This window comes from Staurois parvus, unplaced genomic scaffold (genome assembly GCF_062004578.1).
Source record: "Staurois parvus isolate SC_StPar_1 unplaced genomic scaffold, SC_StPar_1.0 ptg000165l, whole genome shotgun sequence".
Classification (NCBI taxonomy): domain Eukaryota; kingdom Metazoa; phylum Chordata; class Amphibia; order Anura; family Ranidae; genus Staurois; species Staurois parvus.
Genome location: NW_028317961.1, coordinates 20,166,386 through 20,184,687, shown reverse-complemented (window position 1 = coordinate 20,184,687; position 18,302 = coordinate 20,166,386). Strand labels below are relative to the sequence as shown.

The window sequence follows — 18,302 nt, the reverse complement described above, 5'->3', positions numbered from 1 at the left end:
CTGCATTCGTTCCTTCTTATTATTTATTTTTGTAAGTGAGGTCTATTTTTGGAAGTGAGCAAAAATCTATATAAGGGAATCAGGATCTCCTTCCTCCTGCTGGTGATCCCTCTAATTTATACATTATAGAATTATTTTCACACTGCTAGGCCATGCTGCTTGCTCCTTTTGCAATATCTGAAATAAGAACCTCAAAATCTTTTTCCTGTGTAGTACTGGCCAATAATGTAACACTTATATTATACTTTATCATAGGATTTGTTTTCCTTAAGTGCAACTTTTTGCATTTAGAAAGACTGAATTGCAGTTTCCACTGCATTGACCAATCTTCCAGCAAAGCCAAATCACGTTCCATTTTACAAATGCCTCCAAGAAAATCAACCTTATTGCATACCTTTGTGTCATGAGCAAAAAAACATACATTGTCCATCAAATCTTGAGGTATATTGCTTACAAAGAGATGAAATAGAACAGAAACTAGCACAGAGCCCTGTGGTACACCACTGGTGACTGGTCACTCTTGTAGTTATCCTTTACCCAAACACATATCCACTGAACCACCCAAGGGTTGAGTCCTACCTTGTACTTTTTTTTATTAGATCATTATGTGGAACTGTATGAAATACTTTGCTGAAATCAAGATAGGCTGTGTCCATAGCACCACCCTGGTCCAAAGTTTGTGTGATATAGTAAAAAATTGAATCTAATTAATCTGACATGATCTGTCCACAGTAAAGCCATGCTACTTTGGGTACAGCAATATGTGTGTTTGAAAATGAACACTGATCCTTCTTTTTGCAAGGGATTCCATTAGTTTTACTTCTATAAATTTTAAACTCCTTGGCCTGCAGTTGCTAGCTTCATCCTCACTATCCTTCTTGAAGATAGGTACAATATTAGTAGGATCCATTGTTTTATTAAGCTTTAATTTTTAAGCCGACCATAGATAGATTGAATCTTGACTGGTTCAGTAGGGACCAGCCAAGGTTTTATCCATCTATGGGCAGGTTGGTTGTACTGAATTTGATCCATTGATTGACTTCAGTGTTACCAGCCTGTCTGATTTTTTTCATGCAATCACTATAGCCACCAGTAGTGATCATTGTGTTCTCCTGGAGGGTAAGGCTCCCCTTTGGCAGAACATAATAGCACTGCAGGAGGGATTCCCCCATCAACATTGACTGTGTTGATGGGGGAATCAAGCACTTTTCTTTCCTTCCATCTGTGGTAAAAGGAAAGAAAGTTGCCTAATCTATGAGCTGTTCTTCTGCCTCCAGAAACATAGACCTAGGACTGAAGGCTTTACAAAGCAAAAAAACAAGTTGGGAGATCATATTGGTTCTAGTGGTAAAGACTCATTTTCAGGGTTTCTGTAGGCAGAGGTAGCAGAAGGTACCAATTACACATGCCTATTTTAGTTTTTCCCTAAATATTGGGAACATTTAACTATGGCATACCACATGGCCAGAGGAGTTCTGGCCTCTATGTGATTTGACTAATTTTATGCCTATTCTGGGTCAGTGGCTCAAGGTATTCAAACTATGGACTGACAGCTAGCTTTTTAGAAGTAGGTCATCAATAGCAGTCTCATTTTTTTCTCAGCTTTGGTTTAATTTAAAACAGGGGTCTCCAAACTGTGTCCGAGGGCTGTAAGCAGCCCTTTGTTAGCCTTTATCTGGCCCCCGGGGGCACTATTCTTCCCAGTGGTATTCTTCTCAGTGACACCAATAATGGGACACTATTTCTTCCACTGATACCAATGATGGGGTGCTATTCTTCCCACTAATACCAATGATGGGGCACTACTCTCCCTCCTACTGACCACTAACCCTGAGGCCATGTTTATTTTCACTGATGCTGGTCCCAGGACATTTTCTACTCCTACTGGAGGACTATGAACTGGCCCTTTGTTTAAATACTCTGGAGACCCCTGACTTAAAGCTTAACTGATAAATCGTTATTTGATAATCGATGGGTTGAATGTGTAAGGCTACTCATATCTTTATCAGTTTTGGTGTACATTAAAGGTCCACTCAGCTTTCTACCTTACAGTAATGCACATTTTACCTGACAAACCATAGTGCAGTGCATTGTTGTGCCATTCCTTGTGAATGATACCCAAATGCACTGTACAGTAGCAACATGGCATACATTGCAGGGTTCTGTGTTAAAGAAAAGGTGCATGTCCAGTTTTTCATGGGTTAAGGCAGTGTTTCTCAACCTCTTTTCAGCCAAGGCACCCTTTAAAATTATGGACAGTCCCGAGGCACCCTTTAAAATTATGGAGAGTCTTGAGGCACCCCAATCAAAAATGGGGTGACACAAGACTGTCCATAATTTGAAAAGGGCACCCCATTCTAAAATGTGAAAAACTGTTCTAATAACTTTATATAACACAGCAATATCCACACATATAGGATACCCAACATTAGAAGTGATTTATTTTTCCAAAGCAAATACACTTTTGCACACTGGTACTGACTAGTATTCCAGTGTCTCTTTTCTCCCTCAGTTGTTCTTCCATCACTGAGCTAATGTGACCCCAGGAATGACTGAGAGAGGATGGGGGGGGTCAAACTAGGGTGCTGTGCAGGCAGCTGACATCCTCCTTATCAATTAATGATGTCATTGGTTGTCAGGACGCCTGCAACTAGAAGGTTACCAAAATGCAAAATGAAAACCTGTGGCTTTGTGTAACTAAAAGGCAGGCTTGTTCCAACCGCTGGCTTGCATACAAGTTTTGGGAAATTTTTAGACATTTTGCCAAGGCACCCCTGAAGAAACCTCAAGGCACCCAGGGTGCCTGGGCACCCTGGTTCAGAAAGGCTGGGTTAAGCTATGCTGCCAGCCCATGCAAAATAAATTTGCTGCCCTAACACAGGTGTGTTAATGCAATGGATAATTTGAAAGGGGACATAAGAGTTTGAAAAATCTGTACACAATTGTATGTTCAGTGCCAGATTAAACTCTATGGAGGTGCTAGGCAATTTAAACCTTGGGACCCCCCCTCACCGGTTTCTGGAGGTTTCTCATGTGCATGCTCTAGTGGGATAACATTGAACTAAGTAGTGTGCATGTTGGACACTAGATGGAGATGACCATCACTACTTTACATTACACGTACATAGGTTGCACCAATATGTTTTACAAACTGACAGCTGAAAGAAGATGAGACAAACTATAGTGTGAACTTGATGTCTATGGTTCATGTACCTAAAAGTGGAACTTCACTCTCTCAATCAACATGAACTATTTTTAATCCTTATCAATCACTTCCTGGTCTCCATGCCTAGGCAAATGATGTCATACATCCCAAGAGTCTTCAGGAGGAAAGGGAGGGGTTTCAGCTCAGCCAATGCTTAAGCTAAGGACAGATGTATTCCAGGAAGAAAATGCTACATGAATCATTGGCCCCTACTTAAGGATATCCATGCCCAGAAATACCAGGGGATGTTTTTCAAAATGAATTCTCAGCAAAACAAATTATGGAGACATAGATGGGTGAATTTGCTTTGAATATTAACAATGAATTAAATAGCATTTGTGGTCTGTGGTGCTCAGATGCAGTGCAGTTCCACTTATTGTTGTTATTGGGTACATTACATTAATACAATCTTTTCTCTATAGTCTTTCATGTAAAGTTTGATTTGATACATTTTTTTTCTATCTTTTTAAATAATTTAAGAAAGGTTCACTGTAATTTTCTTTCAAGATCAAATCAGTGGGTGGGCTTCAGTAAAACTGGTGCACTCATACTCTGGTGCAGCTGTGCATAGTAACCAATCAGCTTCTAACTTCAGCTTGTTCAATTACACTTTGGTAATAAAACCTGGAAGCTGATTGGCTTATATGCTGAGCTGCACCAGATTTTGCACTCCCCAGTTTTATTAAATAACCCCCAGTATTATTTTGATTCATTGTCATGGGGCCCTTAAATGGCATTGGGCCCATAGGCCAGTGCCTACTCTGCCTCTTTGGTAGTTCGGCACTGGGTATGCTGGATAAATGCAATCATCTTTGGATTTGATGGCACACTTTTTTCTGCGACATGAACAATTGTTGATAATTTCTAACAGGGTGAATGATTAAAATGTGTTTTACTTCAACACAATTATTGCTGACGTTTGTGTAAAACCAATTATTACATTTTGACAGGGCCGGGTATAGGGGGGGCTGGGGACTGTGCCCCCCCAGATTTTAGCTGTGCCCCACCCAGGTCTCTGAGAGTGCATCCACTAATCCATGAGCCAGTCTGGTACAACAGTTGATGTAAGGAGGCACTGATGGTAACAATCCATGTAAAGGGGAACTCTGATGGGGACACCTGATGTAAGGGGGGACTCTGATGGAGACACCTGATGTAAGGGGGCACTATGATGGGAACCTGATGTAAAGCAGGACTCTGATGGGGACCTGGAAGAAAGGGAGGCTTTGGTGGGGACTCTGAAAAGGACCTGGATGTAAGGTGGATCAAATCGGGACCCAGATGTGAAGAGGCACTCCTAAGATGGACTCTGATGTATGGGGGGACACTGATGGGACTGTGATGTAAGGGGGGACCTCAATGGGGACACTGATGTAAGAGTGCACTCTGATGGAGACACCTGATGAAAGGGGACACACTGATGGGAACCTGATATAAAGGGAGACTATGATGAGGACTCATGATGTAAAGGGGAACTCTGATAGGGTCATCTGATATAAGGGGGCACTGGTTATTTTTACCCTAATCTAAAACAGCCTAATACATACTAGTGTTTCCCAAGTTGTGGCACTGTGTGAAAGACTTTCAGTGACTCACATAGTGTTGACATTATGCCCCCTGATGTTTTTAATTGCACCCCCAGATCAGTTAGGTTAGATTCAGCCCTGCATTTTGATAGGAATAAAATGATGGTCTGAATGTTATATAATAGCATTCCACATAACCAGACAACATCAAGAAATCAAATAGGTAAAATATGAACATATGCTGCTTCTTTTTTAGTTTATTTGTATCATGGGTTTTGGCTGTTTAACAGATTGTATTTATTTTTAGACAAATAATATGCTATTCATACATTCTGCTAAGGTATTTAGACCTTGTTAGGTTTTATTTAAGAATAATTCAAACATTATATCCTTTAAGACACCACAGTAGCAATATATTTTAATATTCTTTCTAAAATCACAAAAAAAATCAAACAAAAATGTGCATCCCACTTCTCTCAGCTGCATAGTTGCAGTGGTTGTCAATCCAGAGAAGAGCTCCTCCTTTCTGTGTATATATGTATGCAATGGTTAGTCAAGAGCTCAGCTGTTCAGAGTCTGCTTAGGCATGCGTTTGTAAAGCAAGCTCTTTTTTCTTAACTTGGATCATTTTTGCCATGTCTTCTCCACATCCAAGGAACAAGGCACGCAGAGGCAGCTATGATGGAATTTTGCACAACAAAAACACAGTGAGTTCACTTAGTTTCTGTTATTTCTAAGTAGCACACAACTATTGTATTATAGAGAATGCATAATATGCTCTGCTTTTTCAGCTGCTTTTCTCTCTCAGCCTTGCATCTGCTGAGATATCAGGTGATTCTTTATATGCTTAAAGTGAATTCTGTGCCCGATCTGTTGCACCAGCAACTGGCAAATGTATTACTGTAGCCAACTTTGGTATTTTTATAAATGTCAGTCACATTATTCTGGCACTGCAGTGTGTTTTCCATGTCAGGCAGTCACTGCTCTACATTTGTAGAATAAGTGCTTTGAAATTTAGACCTATTGCTTGGATGTTAGATGTAAAATTGCTTTGATATTAGCTGTGCTTAATGAAAAGGTTTATTAGAAATTAGCATTTTCAATCAGTTTGGATATATTTGCATTTTGTTTTTGTAGAAGATGTAGGAAAAATGTATATGTGTAAAAAAAAAAAATTATTTTACACTTATAGTTTCTTTTTTCATTACAATGCACTTGATCACGAATTATTAAAAAGCTTGCAGCTGACATACATATAAAAGCTTGCAGCTGATATACATATATAATAAATGCATCATTAGGAGTATTGCATATAGATTTATTTTCCCATTTTATGTTGGGGTTAGGTTAGGCAAATAGGCTGTTCACTTAGCAAAGGAATTTGCCCCAGAATTTTGAGAACTCTGTGAATTTTCACTGCAAAGAATACCCAATCACGGGGAGGGGAAATAAAAATGTCAGCATTTTTGTTTGCACATGATGATGAAAGTCAGCAAAGCTTCACCTCATTTACTAAGCTCTGGGGCAAATTCCCTTGCAAAGTGCAATTTCTCTTGCAAAATGAACTGCCTCTTTATCTTTAGTAAATCAACCCCATTGTTTGCCGATCAGAGAAGTCTTTCAGGATTATATATTCCCAAATCTAATGAAGATCTTATTGAATAAAGATAAAGAAAAAATATACCTGTGAAAATGAATGCTTTTTGGAATCTGCTGCTTTGTTGTTTGTACTTGAGTTGTGCATTTTTGTGGCATAAGTTATATCAACATCAAAAGTAGAGTAGGACAAAGGCTGAAACACTTTTTTTCAGAGGCAAATAGTTTGTTATAGATAACAGAAGCAGTAAAGTAGAAAATATGCAGAATTATTGTATTGCAGTTCCAAGGACAATCCGAAGTGGTGTTTCCTTATAACAAATAAGCAAAAGAAACAGCTGAACATTCCACTTTACAAATATTGTGGCATTGTTGAACATTCATATGAAGTCTTTATAGTGTTTCCTAAGCCTGTTTTCATTGACTACTTGGATCACTTAATTTGTTACCCAAATGTGCAGGTCAGAGCACAGTGGTAACAATGGGCAGCATGCTAGAAATTTAGGAGTAACTGCACTAAAAGTGGTCCATAAGGGAAGTGCTCAGATTGTTGGCAGATGACAGGTAAACCAGTTTGTCTGACCACACGAGAGCTATGTTCTTGAGCTGTATAGGAACTCCCCATAGGAGTCTTGACATCATCATCCATAGCTGTGCTAGTGAATACCCTCACTAATGCCAGAGTTCTTTCCATGGATCACATCATATGACATCACTTAGGGCTGTGGCTCCCCTTTCTTTATCATGTCATGGAGGTGCATTAAACCCCAAAAGAGCAACTCCTTTTTTGTTCTTTACAAGCACAGTCACTGCTCTAGTTTAGAAGTATGATCTATCAAGGATTTATATGCCATAGTTTCTCACTATTAGTCAAGCACTCTGAAGATACTATACTGAAGAATACATATGTGTTAGAAATTCTGTATATAGCCCTACAGAACAGACAGTACACAGCCCACATGGGCTTTTCTGCTTCACTGCAACAAGGAAACAGGAAACTTTATTTAGAGAAAAGACATAGATTATACCATAGATGCAGCTACAAACTTATAAACACTGTCATCTACTGGTTGAAGAATATATCTCTACTGAATACTGATATAGTTGTTGCACAAAATACATGAACACTGTATTCCAACACCCCCACTCCATAACTCCTTATATTAGTCCCATCTAGGATCTCCGTTCTATTCATCTGTTTCTTGTAAGCAGTTTTGTCAAAGCATCTGCAATCATGGTATTCGTTTGACAATACGTAAGCACAATTACATTTTGTTCACCAGATCATGAATGTAATGATGTAATTTTTTCATCAGCAGCTCTGATCCACTTTTGTTTCACATGGGTTGGAAATGCAAGTAAGATATTCCCTTTTGTGATGGCACAACTATCACCTTGGAAGGTCACTACATTGCCTTGTTTTGTGAGCTTCTTCACTGAAAAAAGATTAGTTTCAAGAGCAGGGACCTACAGGAAATGTTTTCATGTATCCTTCTGGTGACACTCTAAGAAATAGGACAGTAAAGAAAAACATCTCTTATTCCTTCTGATTCTATTATTTGCCTATTAATCGTGGTGATTTTTATGTTTTACTCTTGTCAAGGTGAATAAAGAAATGTATGTCATTTGTCATGTCTCCTAGATTGTAAGCTCCAAGGAGCAGGGCCCTCCTATCCCTCTTGTATAGAACTGTATTGTTGCTGTATTGCCTCCCATTATATTGTAAAGCGCTGAGCAAACTGTTGGCACTATAATAAATCCTGTATAATAATAATAATGTGACTCATAGCTTCTGAATCAACACACCATGCCTAAAAAGATGAGGTGCAACTTTTGGATTGAAAAACATATTCATTATCTGAAGAAAAATCAATCAGGTTCTCCCTTCCCACTTTTGGCCTGTTGTAGTTTAGTTTGTTTTTGCATTCTAGTTTTCCTGATTCTGCAATCTACTTTTAAATGGTCTTGTTTCCTGCACACAAAGCATTCATGTGTTTCTTGTTGCATTTTACTGTTTTTATTCCTATTTTCATCTTTAAAGCAGACTCTGCGACAGAAGCACAGTCACTATTAATGTTTTCTGTTTTATGCTCATATTTTTCCACAAACTTGCCCTTAACATATTCCAATGTCAGTTCATCATCTGGGTATGCATCAAGTGCTGTGATGAGTGTTTCATAACTTGCTGGTAAACCGCTAGGTAGTAGTGCTGTAACATGAAAATCTTGTATTTCTTCCCCTATACCCCTCGGACATTTAAACGTTTGCAAGGTGTGCCTTATGTAATCCTGCATATCCTGGCCTTTCATCAGCTTGGTTTGGTATAGCTTTCTAATCAAATTGAGAATAGCTCTTTCTTGCACGTTTTGTAATCCTTCCCACCAGGGGCGGACTGACCATTTGGAAACTCGGACACTGCCCGAGGGCCCGGGGTCAGTAGGGGGCCCCATGAGATGCCCCTGGTACCTTTTTCATAGGCTTTTTTGAGTTTGGGCAAGGACACAGGGGCCCCATGATCCCCTATTGCCCGGGGGCCCCATGAGTTGTCAGTCTGCCCCTGCTGCCCACATTTCTTTAGCAGTTTCACACACATATTTGTATGATTTGATCATCTTCTATGCCAAGAGATATTGTGCTCTGAGCTTTCTGATCCCTCTATCCACTCATCTGAAGGGTGCTCTGGCCTGACTTAATTTATACATTTCCTTGTACCTTCTGTTATTAGCAGCATTCAGTTTCCAAGACTGGTATTTCTGTTTTTTCAGATTTGCAAATGAAAGTATTATTGCAGCTGTGTTACTGGCCATTTTCTTTTATTCTGTTACAGTCTTCTTTATGTTGATGTATCTTGCACTTATTTGTTGTAGCCAGCTATGACTAGGCCCAAGACCTGTTAGACATTCTGTATATAGCCCAACAGAACAGACCGTGCCTTGTGGTTATACATTTAAGGCCAAAAATTTTGGCACTCATGCATTTCTGTTAGATAATGCACCGCTTTGCCCAGAAAATTGTTGCAATTACAAATGTTTTGGCATTCTCATGTGTATTTCTTTTGTTTGTACTGCTATGACACAAAATAGCAGAGAAACAAAAAGCCAAAGCTGACACATTCCATGCAAAACCCCAAAAATGGACTGGACAAAATTATTGGAATCCTCAATTTAATATTTGTTAGCTCATTCCTTATAAAATATAACTGAAAGCAATCACTTCCTGTAGCCATCAATGAGTTTCTTACACCTGTCTACTGGAATTTTGGACTACTGTTCTTTCGCCAACTGCTCCAGGTTCCTCAGACTGGAAAGGTTTCTTTTCCCAACTGCTGTTTTGAGATCTCTCCACAGGTGCTCTATGGGATTGAGATCTGGACTCATTGTTGGCCAGTTCAGTACTCTCCAGCTCTATTCCTGAAACCATTTCTGGGGTGCAACTGCATTGCACCCCAGAATTTTTTGGTAGTCTTCAGATTTCATAATGCCATTTACACGGTCAAGACATTCAGTGCCTGAAGCAGCAAAGCAACCCCAAACATCAGTGAACCTCCACCATGTTTGATTGTAAGGACTGTATTCTTTTCTTTAAAGGCTTCATTGTTTTTCTGAAAACAGTAGAATGATGCGCTTTACCAAAAAGCTGTAATTTTGTTTTGTATTTGTTTTTGGCTTCCTCAGGTAAGTTTTGGCAAACTCCAATCTGGCTTTTTTATGTTTCTGTGTTAGCAGTGGGGTACTTCTGGGTCTCATATCATAGCATCCCATTTCGTTCAGATGGTGATGTATAGTGCAAGCTGATACAGTTGTTCCCTGGGCCTGAAGGTCAGATCGAGGTTCTCTAGCCACCATTCGAAAAATCCTTCCTTGAAATCTTTGATCAATTTTTCTCTTTTGTCCACGTCCAGGGAGATTAGCTACAGTGTCACGGGCTGTAAACTTCTTGACAATGTTGTGCACAGTGGACAAAGGAACATTAAGATCTCTGGAGATGGACTTGTAACCTTGAGCTTGTCGATGCTTTTCCACAATCCTTGTTCTCAAATCCTCAGACGATTTTTTTGCTGCTCTTTTTCTTCTCCATACTCCATGTGGCACACAGAGCCACACAACAGAAAGAATCGAGTACATTTTTAGCCATTTTAACTGGTTGCCAGTGTGATTTCTATATTGTCAGCACCTGTTAATTGGTACCGGTGAGTTTTATTACAAATTACAGGAGCATCACAAACGTGGAATGCAATTATTTCTTAAAATTTTGAGAAGGTACCAATAATTTTGTCCAGTCCATTTTTGAGGTTTTGGGTGGAAAGTGCCAGATTTTGTTTCTCTACTTTTTTGTGCCATACCAATGCTAACCAAAGAAATAAACATGAGAATGCCTAAACATTTGTATTTGCAACACTTTTCTGGGTGAAGTGGTGCATTAACTGACAGAAATGCAGGGCTGCCAATATTTTTGGCCATGACTATAGGCAATTAATATGGGTGTAAATTGACATGGAAAGGCGTATTTTAGTAAATGGGGAAACATGATTTTATGCTAATTTTATTTACAAAATTAATTTTAATAAATCTGAAGTTGCACATGTTGATTTATTGTTTGCATATAAGATCTGAGAGGAGACATTAAACCTGTAGAAAATCCTTTTTTATATACTGAATAGCATGTAAGCTGCCAACATTCAGTCAGATGTATCTGGTGGCAGGTACACCACAGAAAAAGATGCAGCAATAAGTGGCATGTCTTGACATACTGAATCCCCAGTGCAAGATGTAATCCGGGGCACTTGAGATTCAGTCCTAGAATGTTTGCCTAATATCCTCAACTGTAAGTCCACCCTACTACTTAATAAACTTTCAACAGTTTGAAAACGGAACTTCAATCTAAAGGGGAAATGCAGCTTTATGTCTTCCTCTAATACTTAGGGACATTTAAAGGGGGGTGGGGGGCAGCAGGTACCTAGTTTTGGTAGGTACACCTCTCCCAGCCCATAACCTCTTGGTACACATCACAGGTCCTACGACCATTCACCCAGCTCAATGTGGCGTAAGTCGCAATAAGTCACAGACAGCTTCCTACACTAAACATGGCGGTGCCAAAGACCCAAAGGTTGGCAAAGAATCGATCTGGGTGAGGATGGCGCTGGATCCTTAAACAGGTAAGGGTACTTTTCGTAAAAGTCAGTTGGTACAGTATTTGCAGCTGCTTACTTTTAATTTTTTTGCAAACACCCTGAAGATCCTCTTTAAGTGTCAACCAATTTCAAAGGCATTTTTTTTAATTATCAGAAGTGCAAGAACTGCTCAATTCACCTACTGTAGCTTCTTCTTTAAGATATTTTTATAGATCACTTTGACCATAAGTATAGTACACCCATCCTTCGTTAGCTGAAGAAATCATTTTTTTTATTTGTTAGCAGGTAAAGTTAGATATGCATTATAATAGTAATGCGAACTCTAAAGATGTATCTTAATCAAGGGTCTGTAAGCAGAACTGTTGTAATATTATCCAATAGTGAGCTGCACCCTTGCAGGTGGCTGCAGACATTTCATTGCCTATTCAGCCATGTAGACAGGTCAAGCATTAGTGCTAGCTACAGTGTTTTTCTTATGTAGTAGTCAGTTGGTCATTATTTTTTGCAATTAAATGCCTTCTTGCACTATACCATTACCACCAGTGCTACTTATTCACAATAAACCACATGTAAAAAAAAAAACATACTGTTTATATAAAATTAATATAATTATAATTTCATTACTAAAAGTAGTTCATCCTTATATATGATTAGTATTATTTTTTATTATTCGTCATCTGTGGCATAAAAGTATAATTGAAGCAAAGTTACTAAGTAGGAGAGACAAATTAAAAATTATACTAAATATGATCATTTTGAGTAATTCTGGGTTCTAGGCTGCATGTTAGCAATTTTCTGCAGTCCTATATCATGCAATAACCTGTCAATTCATAGCCTCATGAATAATTATAAAACCAATTTGATTTAATACGGCAACTAGAGATGAGCGAATCGAAGTATCCGAAGTGGAATTCGAGTCGAATATCGGAAAAATTTCGATTCGTGCCGAATCCGAAAAACAGCCTAATTCGGACGCGCGAATCGAAATTTTTCCGAAAATGGCGGCTGACATGTGCGGCGACGGAGCGGGGATGTCGGGGAAGGCGCGCAGACAAGGCGCGCTGCCCCATAATGCATTCCTCAACGACATGTGATCGCATCAGCCAATCAGCAGCCAGCCAGCCAGCACTGTGTAATGGTCGAGGTATATATAGCGGCCATTTTGGAAATCTTCATTTGCCTGCAGTCATTGAACAGAGGCAGACCGCTCTGTACTAGGGACAGGGACAGAGTTAGGGCCACAGAAACGAGAATTGGGGACAGAGAGAAGTTACTTAGGGACAGAGAACCATTACTCAGGGACACAGACTTGTTAATGAGGGCCACAGAATCGTTATTTAGGGACAAAGAAACGCTAGTTAGGGCCACAGAATTCATACTCAGGGACAGACAGAATTTTCACTCAGTGCCAGAGAATTGTTACTTAGGGCCACAGAAACGTTATTAGGGCCACAGAATTTTTACTCAGGGACAGACAGAATTGTTACTGAGTGCCAGAGAATTGTTACTCAGGGACAGACAGAATTGTTACTGAGTGCCAGAGAATTCTTACTCAGGGCCACAGAATTCATTCTCAGGGACAGACAGAATTGTTACTCAGGGACAGACAGAATTGTTACTGAGTGCCAGAGAATTGTTACTCAGGGACAGACAGAATTGTTACTGAGTGCCAGAGAATTGTTACTCAGGGACAGACAGAATTGTTACTGAGTGCCAGAGAATTCTTACTCAGGGCCACAGAATTCATTCTCAGGGACAGACAGAATTGTTACTCAGGGACAGACAGAATTGTTACTGAGTGCCAGAGAATTGTTACTCAGGGACAGACAGAATTGTTACTGAGTGCCAGAGAATTGTTACTCAGGGACAGACAGAATTGTTACTGAGTGCCAGAGAATTGTTACTCAGGGACAGACAGAATTGTTACTGAGTGCCAGAGAATTGTTACTCAGGGACAGACAGAATTGTTACTGAGTGCCAGAGAATTGTTACTCGCACAGACACAAAATTGTTACTTGCACAGACACAGAATTGTTACTCGCACAGACACAGAATTGTTACTCAGGGCCACAGAATTCATACTCAGGGACAGACAGAATTGTTACTGAGTGCCAGAGAATTGTTACTCAGGGACAGACAGAATTGTTACTGAGTGCCAGAGAATTGTTACTCAGGGACAGACAGAATTGTTACTGAGTGCCAGAGAATTGTTACTCGCACAGACACAAAATTGTTACTTGCACAGACACAGAATTGTTACTCGCACAGACACAGAATTGTTACTCAGGGCCACAGAATTCATACTCAGGGACAGACAGAATTGTTACTGAGTGCCAGAGAATTGTTACTCAGGGACAGACAGAATTGTTACTGAGTGCCAGAGAATTGTTACTCAGGGACAGACAGAATTGTTACTGAGTGCCAGAGAATTGTTACTCGCACAGACACAAAATTGTTACTTGCACAGACACAGAATTGTTACTCGCACAGACACAGAATTGTTACTCAGGGCCACAGAATTCATACTCAGGGACAGACAGAATTGTTACTGAGTGCCAGAGAATTGTTACTCAGGGACAGACAGAATTGTTACTGAGTGCCAGAGAATTGTTACTCAGGGACAGACAGAATTGTTACTGAGTGCCAGAGAATTGTTACTCAGGGACAGACAGAATTGTTACTGAGTGCCAGAGAATTGTTACTCAGGGACAGACAGAATTGTTACTGAGTGCCAGAGAATTGTTACTCGCACAGACACAAAATTGTTACTTGCACAGACACAGAATTGTTACTCGCACAGACACAGAATTGTTACTCAGGGCCACAGAATTCATACTCAGGGACAGACAGAATTGTTACTGAGTGCCAGAGAATTGTTACTCAGGGACAGACAGAATTGTTACTGAGTGCCAGAGAATTGTTACTCAGGGACAGACAGAATTGTTACTGAGTGCCAGAGAATTGTTACTCGCACAGACACAAAATTGTTACTTGCACAGACACAGAATTGTTACTCGCACAGACACAGAATTGTTACTCAGGGCCACAGAATTCATACTCTGGGACAGACAGAATTGTTACTGAGTGCCAGAGAATTGTTACTCAGGGACAGACAGAATTGTTACTGAGTGCCAGAGAATTGTTACTCGCACAGACACAAAATTGTTACTTGCACAGACACAGAATTGTTACTCGCACAGACACAGAATTGTTACTCAGGGCCACAGAATTCATACTCAGGGACAGACAGAATTGTTACTGAGTGCCAGAGAATTGTTACTCAGGGACAGACAGAATTGTTACTGAGTGCCAGAGAATTGTTACTCAGGGACAGACAGAATTGTTACTGAGTGCCAGAGAATTGTTACTCGCACAGACACAAAATTGTTACTTGCACAGACACAGAATTGTTACTCGCACAGACACAGAATTGTTACTCGCACAGACACAGAATTGTTACTCGCACAGACACAGAATTGTTACTCAGGGCCACAGAATTCATACTCAGGGACAGACAGAATTGTTACTGAGTGCCAGAGAATTGTTACTCAGGGACACCTAATCGTTGAATTAAATAGTATGTCAGACAACATGCAGAGGAGTGGCAGAGGAGGCAATGTTTTAGGAGCGAGCAGACGTGGCAGCAGAGGAAGGGGTCGAGGCAGCAGTATTCGCAGCCAGAGGCCAGTGCTCCCGGTGTCATCCAGCGGTCGTGTCTCCACCGACAACCCTGCCGTCATTGATTGGTTGGCTCGGTCGTCTTCCTCTTCCCAGGTCACCTCTGACACCTACAGCCAACGGTCGGTGGGTACGTCAGACACAACCGTTAGTTGGCATGGCCCGGGACCAAGCCCACTGAAATCACGTGTCCTCTACCTGCCCCTGTCCTTTGCTGTTCCCTCACCAAGCGAAGTATCGCATGCTGTGGGCTCAGCCCCACTGTACAGTGAGGAAGAGCTAACAGAGGGCGGTCAGGAACGGGGGGAGACATCGGCCTTTTCAGCAGCCAAGCGAACAAGTACTGGCGAGGAGAGTGGCTCGGTAGCCGGTCTAGAGACAGGTCTGTCTCCTGACCCAGACGCAGCCGAGGGGGCTAGTAGTGAGGCGGAGACCCTACTTGATGATGAGGAGGTTGATCGCACTTGGCAGCCTCGTCGTCATCAGGCAATTTCTTCCGCATCATCAGGAGAAGAGGGTGGCAGCTTGGCAGCGAGCAAAACAGTCGGTGGGTTGCCCAGGAGACAGCAGCAGGGTCGCATCAGTGTCAGTGGAGCCAAACGTCCACGGAGTAGAGCACCAGCTCCACTGCAGCCTACCACCACGGCCAGTAGTGGTGCCGGTGCGCACGGAGGAAGTAGCAGTCAGCCAGTGAAGAGTAGCGGGGGCAAAGTTTCCTACTCGGTGGTGTGGCAATTTTTCCTCAAGCCGCCCGAGGAAGTAAACGTAGCCGTATGTCGACTATGTGGCCAGAAATGCAAGCGTGGCCAGGGGGCCCATGTTGGGACTACAGCGTTGCGTCAGCATATGCAGCGTCACCATTCGGTGGCCTGGGAAAACCGTGATAAACATACGGCGGTTCTGCCTGCCCCAGCCCCCGCTCCATCACCCGCTCCGTTACTTGCTCCGTCACCCGACGTCGTCAATCGCCCTCTATCAGCCAGTCAAGGCTCCAACACCTCTGCTGAGGGGAGTTGTCGCTCATTGGCATCTTCCGCTCGTTCAGATGCTCCTTCTCCTGCTACTCCTCTTCTCGGATTCCGTCAACAGTCTTTCTTGGAATCCGTATCCAAGAGACAACAGTTTGCGAGCACGCACCCGACGGTGCAAAAGCTGAACGTCCTCCTGTCCAAGTTGCTGGTGCTGCAGTCCCTCCCTTTCCAACTGGTGGACTCAGCACCTTTCCGAGAAATGATGGCTTGTGCCGCGCCGCGGTGGAGAGTGCCAAGCCGTCATTTCTTTGCCCAAAAGGCAGTGCCAGCCCTGCATTCACATGTAGAAGAGATGGTGGGCCAGTCTTTGAGCATGTCGGTCTCTGCCAAAGTGCACGGCAGCGCCGACGTGTGGAGCTGTAACTACGGTCAGGGACAGTACATGTCATTTACGGCCCACTGGGTGAACGTGGTGCCGGCACAGCCGCACCAGCAACTTGGACAGGTCACGACGCTTTTGCCTCCACGTTTGCACGTCCTTGGTCCAGCAAGCATGTCCGCCTCTACCACCTCTTTTTCCGCCGTGTCCTCAGCCGCCACCCCCGTGCCAAGTCCCATTACCCGACCGGCATATCACATGTGCAGGGCGCAACGGTGTCACGCTGTGCTGCACCTGGTATGCCTTGGCGAACGTAGTCACACAGGGGAGGAACTGCTGAGTGTAATGAACAGAGAAATCGACAGATGGCTGTCTCCGCGCAAACTAAAAATCGGAACCATGTTGACTGACAACGGAAAGAACATGGTGTCTGCTCTGCGTCAAGGAAGGTTGTGCCATGCGCCATGCATGGCTCACGTGTTCAATCTGGTTGTCAAGCGGTTCCTAAAATCCACCATCCCACTGCAAGACATCCTTAAAATGTCACGTAAACTGTGCATGCATTTCAGCCATTCCTACACCGCAAAGAACACCCTCATTGAGCTGCAGCGGCAGAACGGAATTCCACAGCATCGCCTGATCTGCGACGTTGCAACAAGGTGGAATTCAACCCTACACATGTTAGACCGCCTTTACGAGCAGCGAAAGGCCATCACCGATTTCCTGATGTTACAAGCGGATAAAGGTACTCCCCTGTGTAACTTAGATGTCAGCCATTGGCAGCTCATGCGTGACACCTGCCGCTTGCTCAGGCCCTTTGAGGAGGCCACGCTATTCGTGAGTCGGCAGGACTATGGGATGAACGACGTCATTCCTCTGTTGCACGTCCTGGAACAAATGCTGTTAACAATGGCTGGTCAGGGTGCGGTAGACGTGGCGCACAGATCTCAACGCCACATGACCCCTGTGGGGGCAGGACAGGAAGAAGAGGAGGAGGTAGAGGAGGACATTTGTGCTCAGGAATTATTGAGTGAAATGGGTGGTTTTTCCACTCAGCGGACAGGAGTGGAGGAGCAGGAGCATCTGGTAGAGGAGGAGGAGGAGGAGACAGAGGACCCAGACGCACCGTGGCAGTATGCTGTGGAGATGGAGGCAGGGAGTCCCTCGCATTCCTTGGCACAAATGGCCCATAGCATGCTCAGTTGCTTGCGTAGCGACAGCCGAATAATAACCATCAGACAGAGGGATGACTTTTGGCTGTCCACCTTGTTGGACCCTCGCTACCGGTCCAAAATGGTGGCCTTTTTCACACCTGCTGAGAGGGAGGCCAAAATTACGTACTATAAAAACCACCTATGTAGTCAGTTGGTCTCTGCCTTTGTGCGCCAACGTCCATCCTCAGACACTGTGGGCCCTGTGCGCTCGCGTTCCGCTGGCATGGCAGCAGGGGAGGGGTGGGGTGGTAGGAGCAGTGGCAGCTCCACCAGCAGTGGCTGCCTCAGTCTGCAGTCGATGATGAGTAGCTTTCTTCACCAGCGCAGTGAGGAAACTACTAACCAGCCGCAGCAGCAGCAGCAGCATCAGGTGGACCTGGAGCAGGAGCTCAAACAACAGGCTTGGGCCTACTTGGACAGCACCCTGCCAACCGAGGTAGACAATCCCCTTGACTACTGGGCAACGAAACTTGACCTTTGGCCCCAACTAGCTGAATTTGCCCTTGAAAGGCTGTCATGCCCGGCCAGTAGCGTGGCATCGGAGCGCGTGTTTAGTGCGGCAGGAGGTATTGTAACTCCGCGGAGGACACGACTGTCCACCC

At 42.8% G+C, this 18,302-nt stretch overlaps 1 protein-coding gene across 2 annotated transcripts in view; it reads left to right on the top strand.

Moving 5' to 3' along the window:
• The first annotated feature begins 5,292 nt into the window (after positions 1-5,292).
• Positions 5,293-18,302, top strand: part of TAGAP (T cell activation RhoGTPase activating protein) — a 126,073-nt gene continuing 113,063 nt past the window's right edge. For both annotated transcript variants that reach the window (XM_089676291.1, XM_089676290.1), the window contains exon 1: positions 5,293-5,438. In XM_089676291.1, coding sequence (XP_089532417.1) covers positions 5,367-5,438 — 72 coding nt within the window. In that variant the 5' untranslated portion in view covers positions 5,293-5,366. The remainder of the gene's footprint in view (positions 5,439-18,302) is intronic.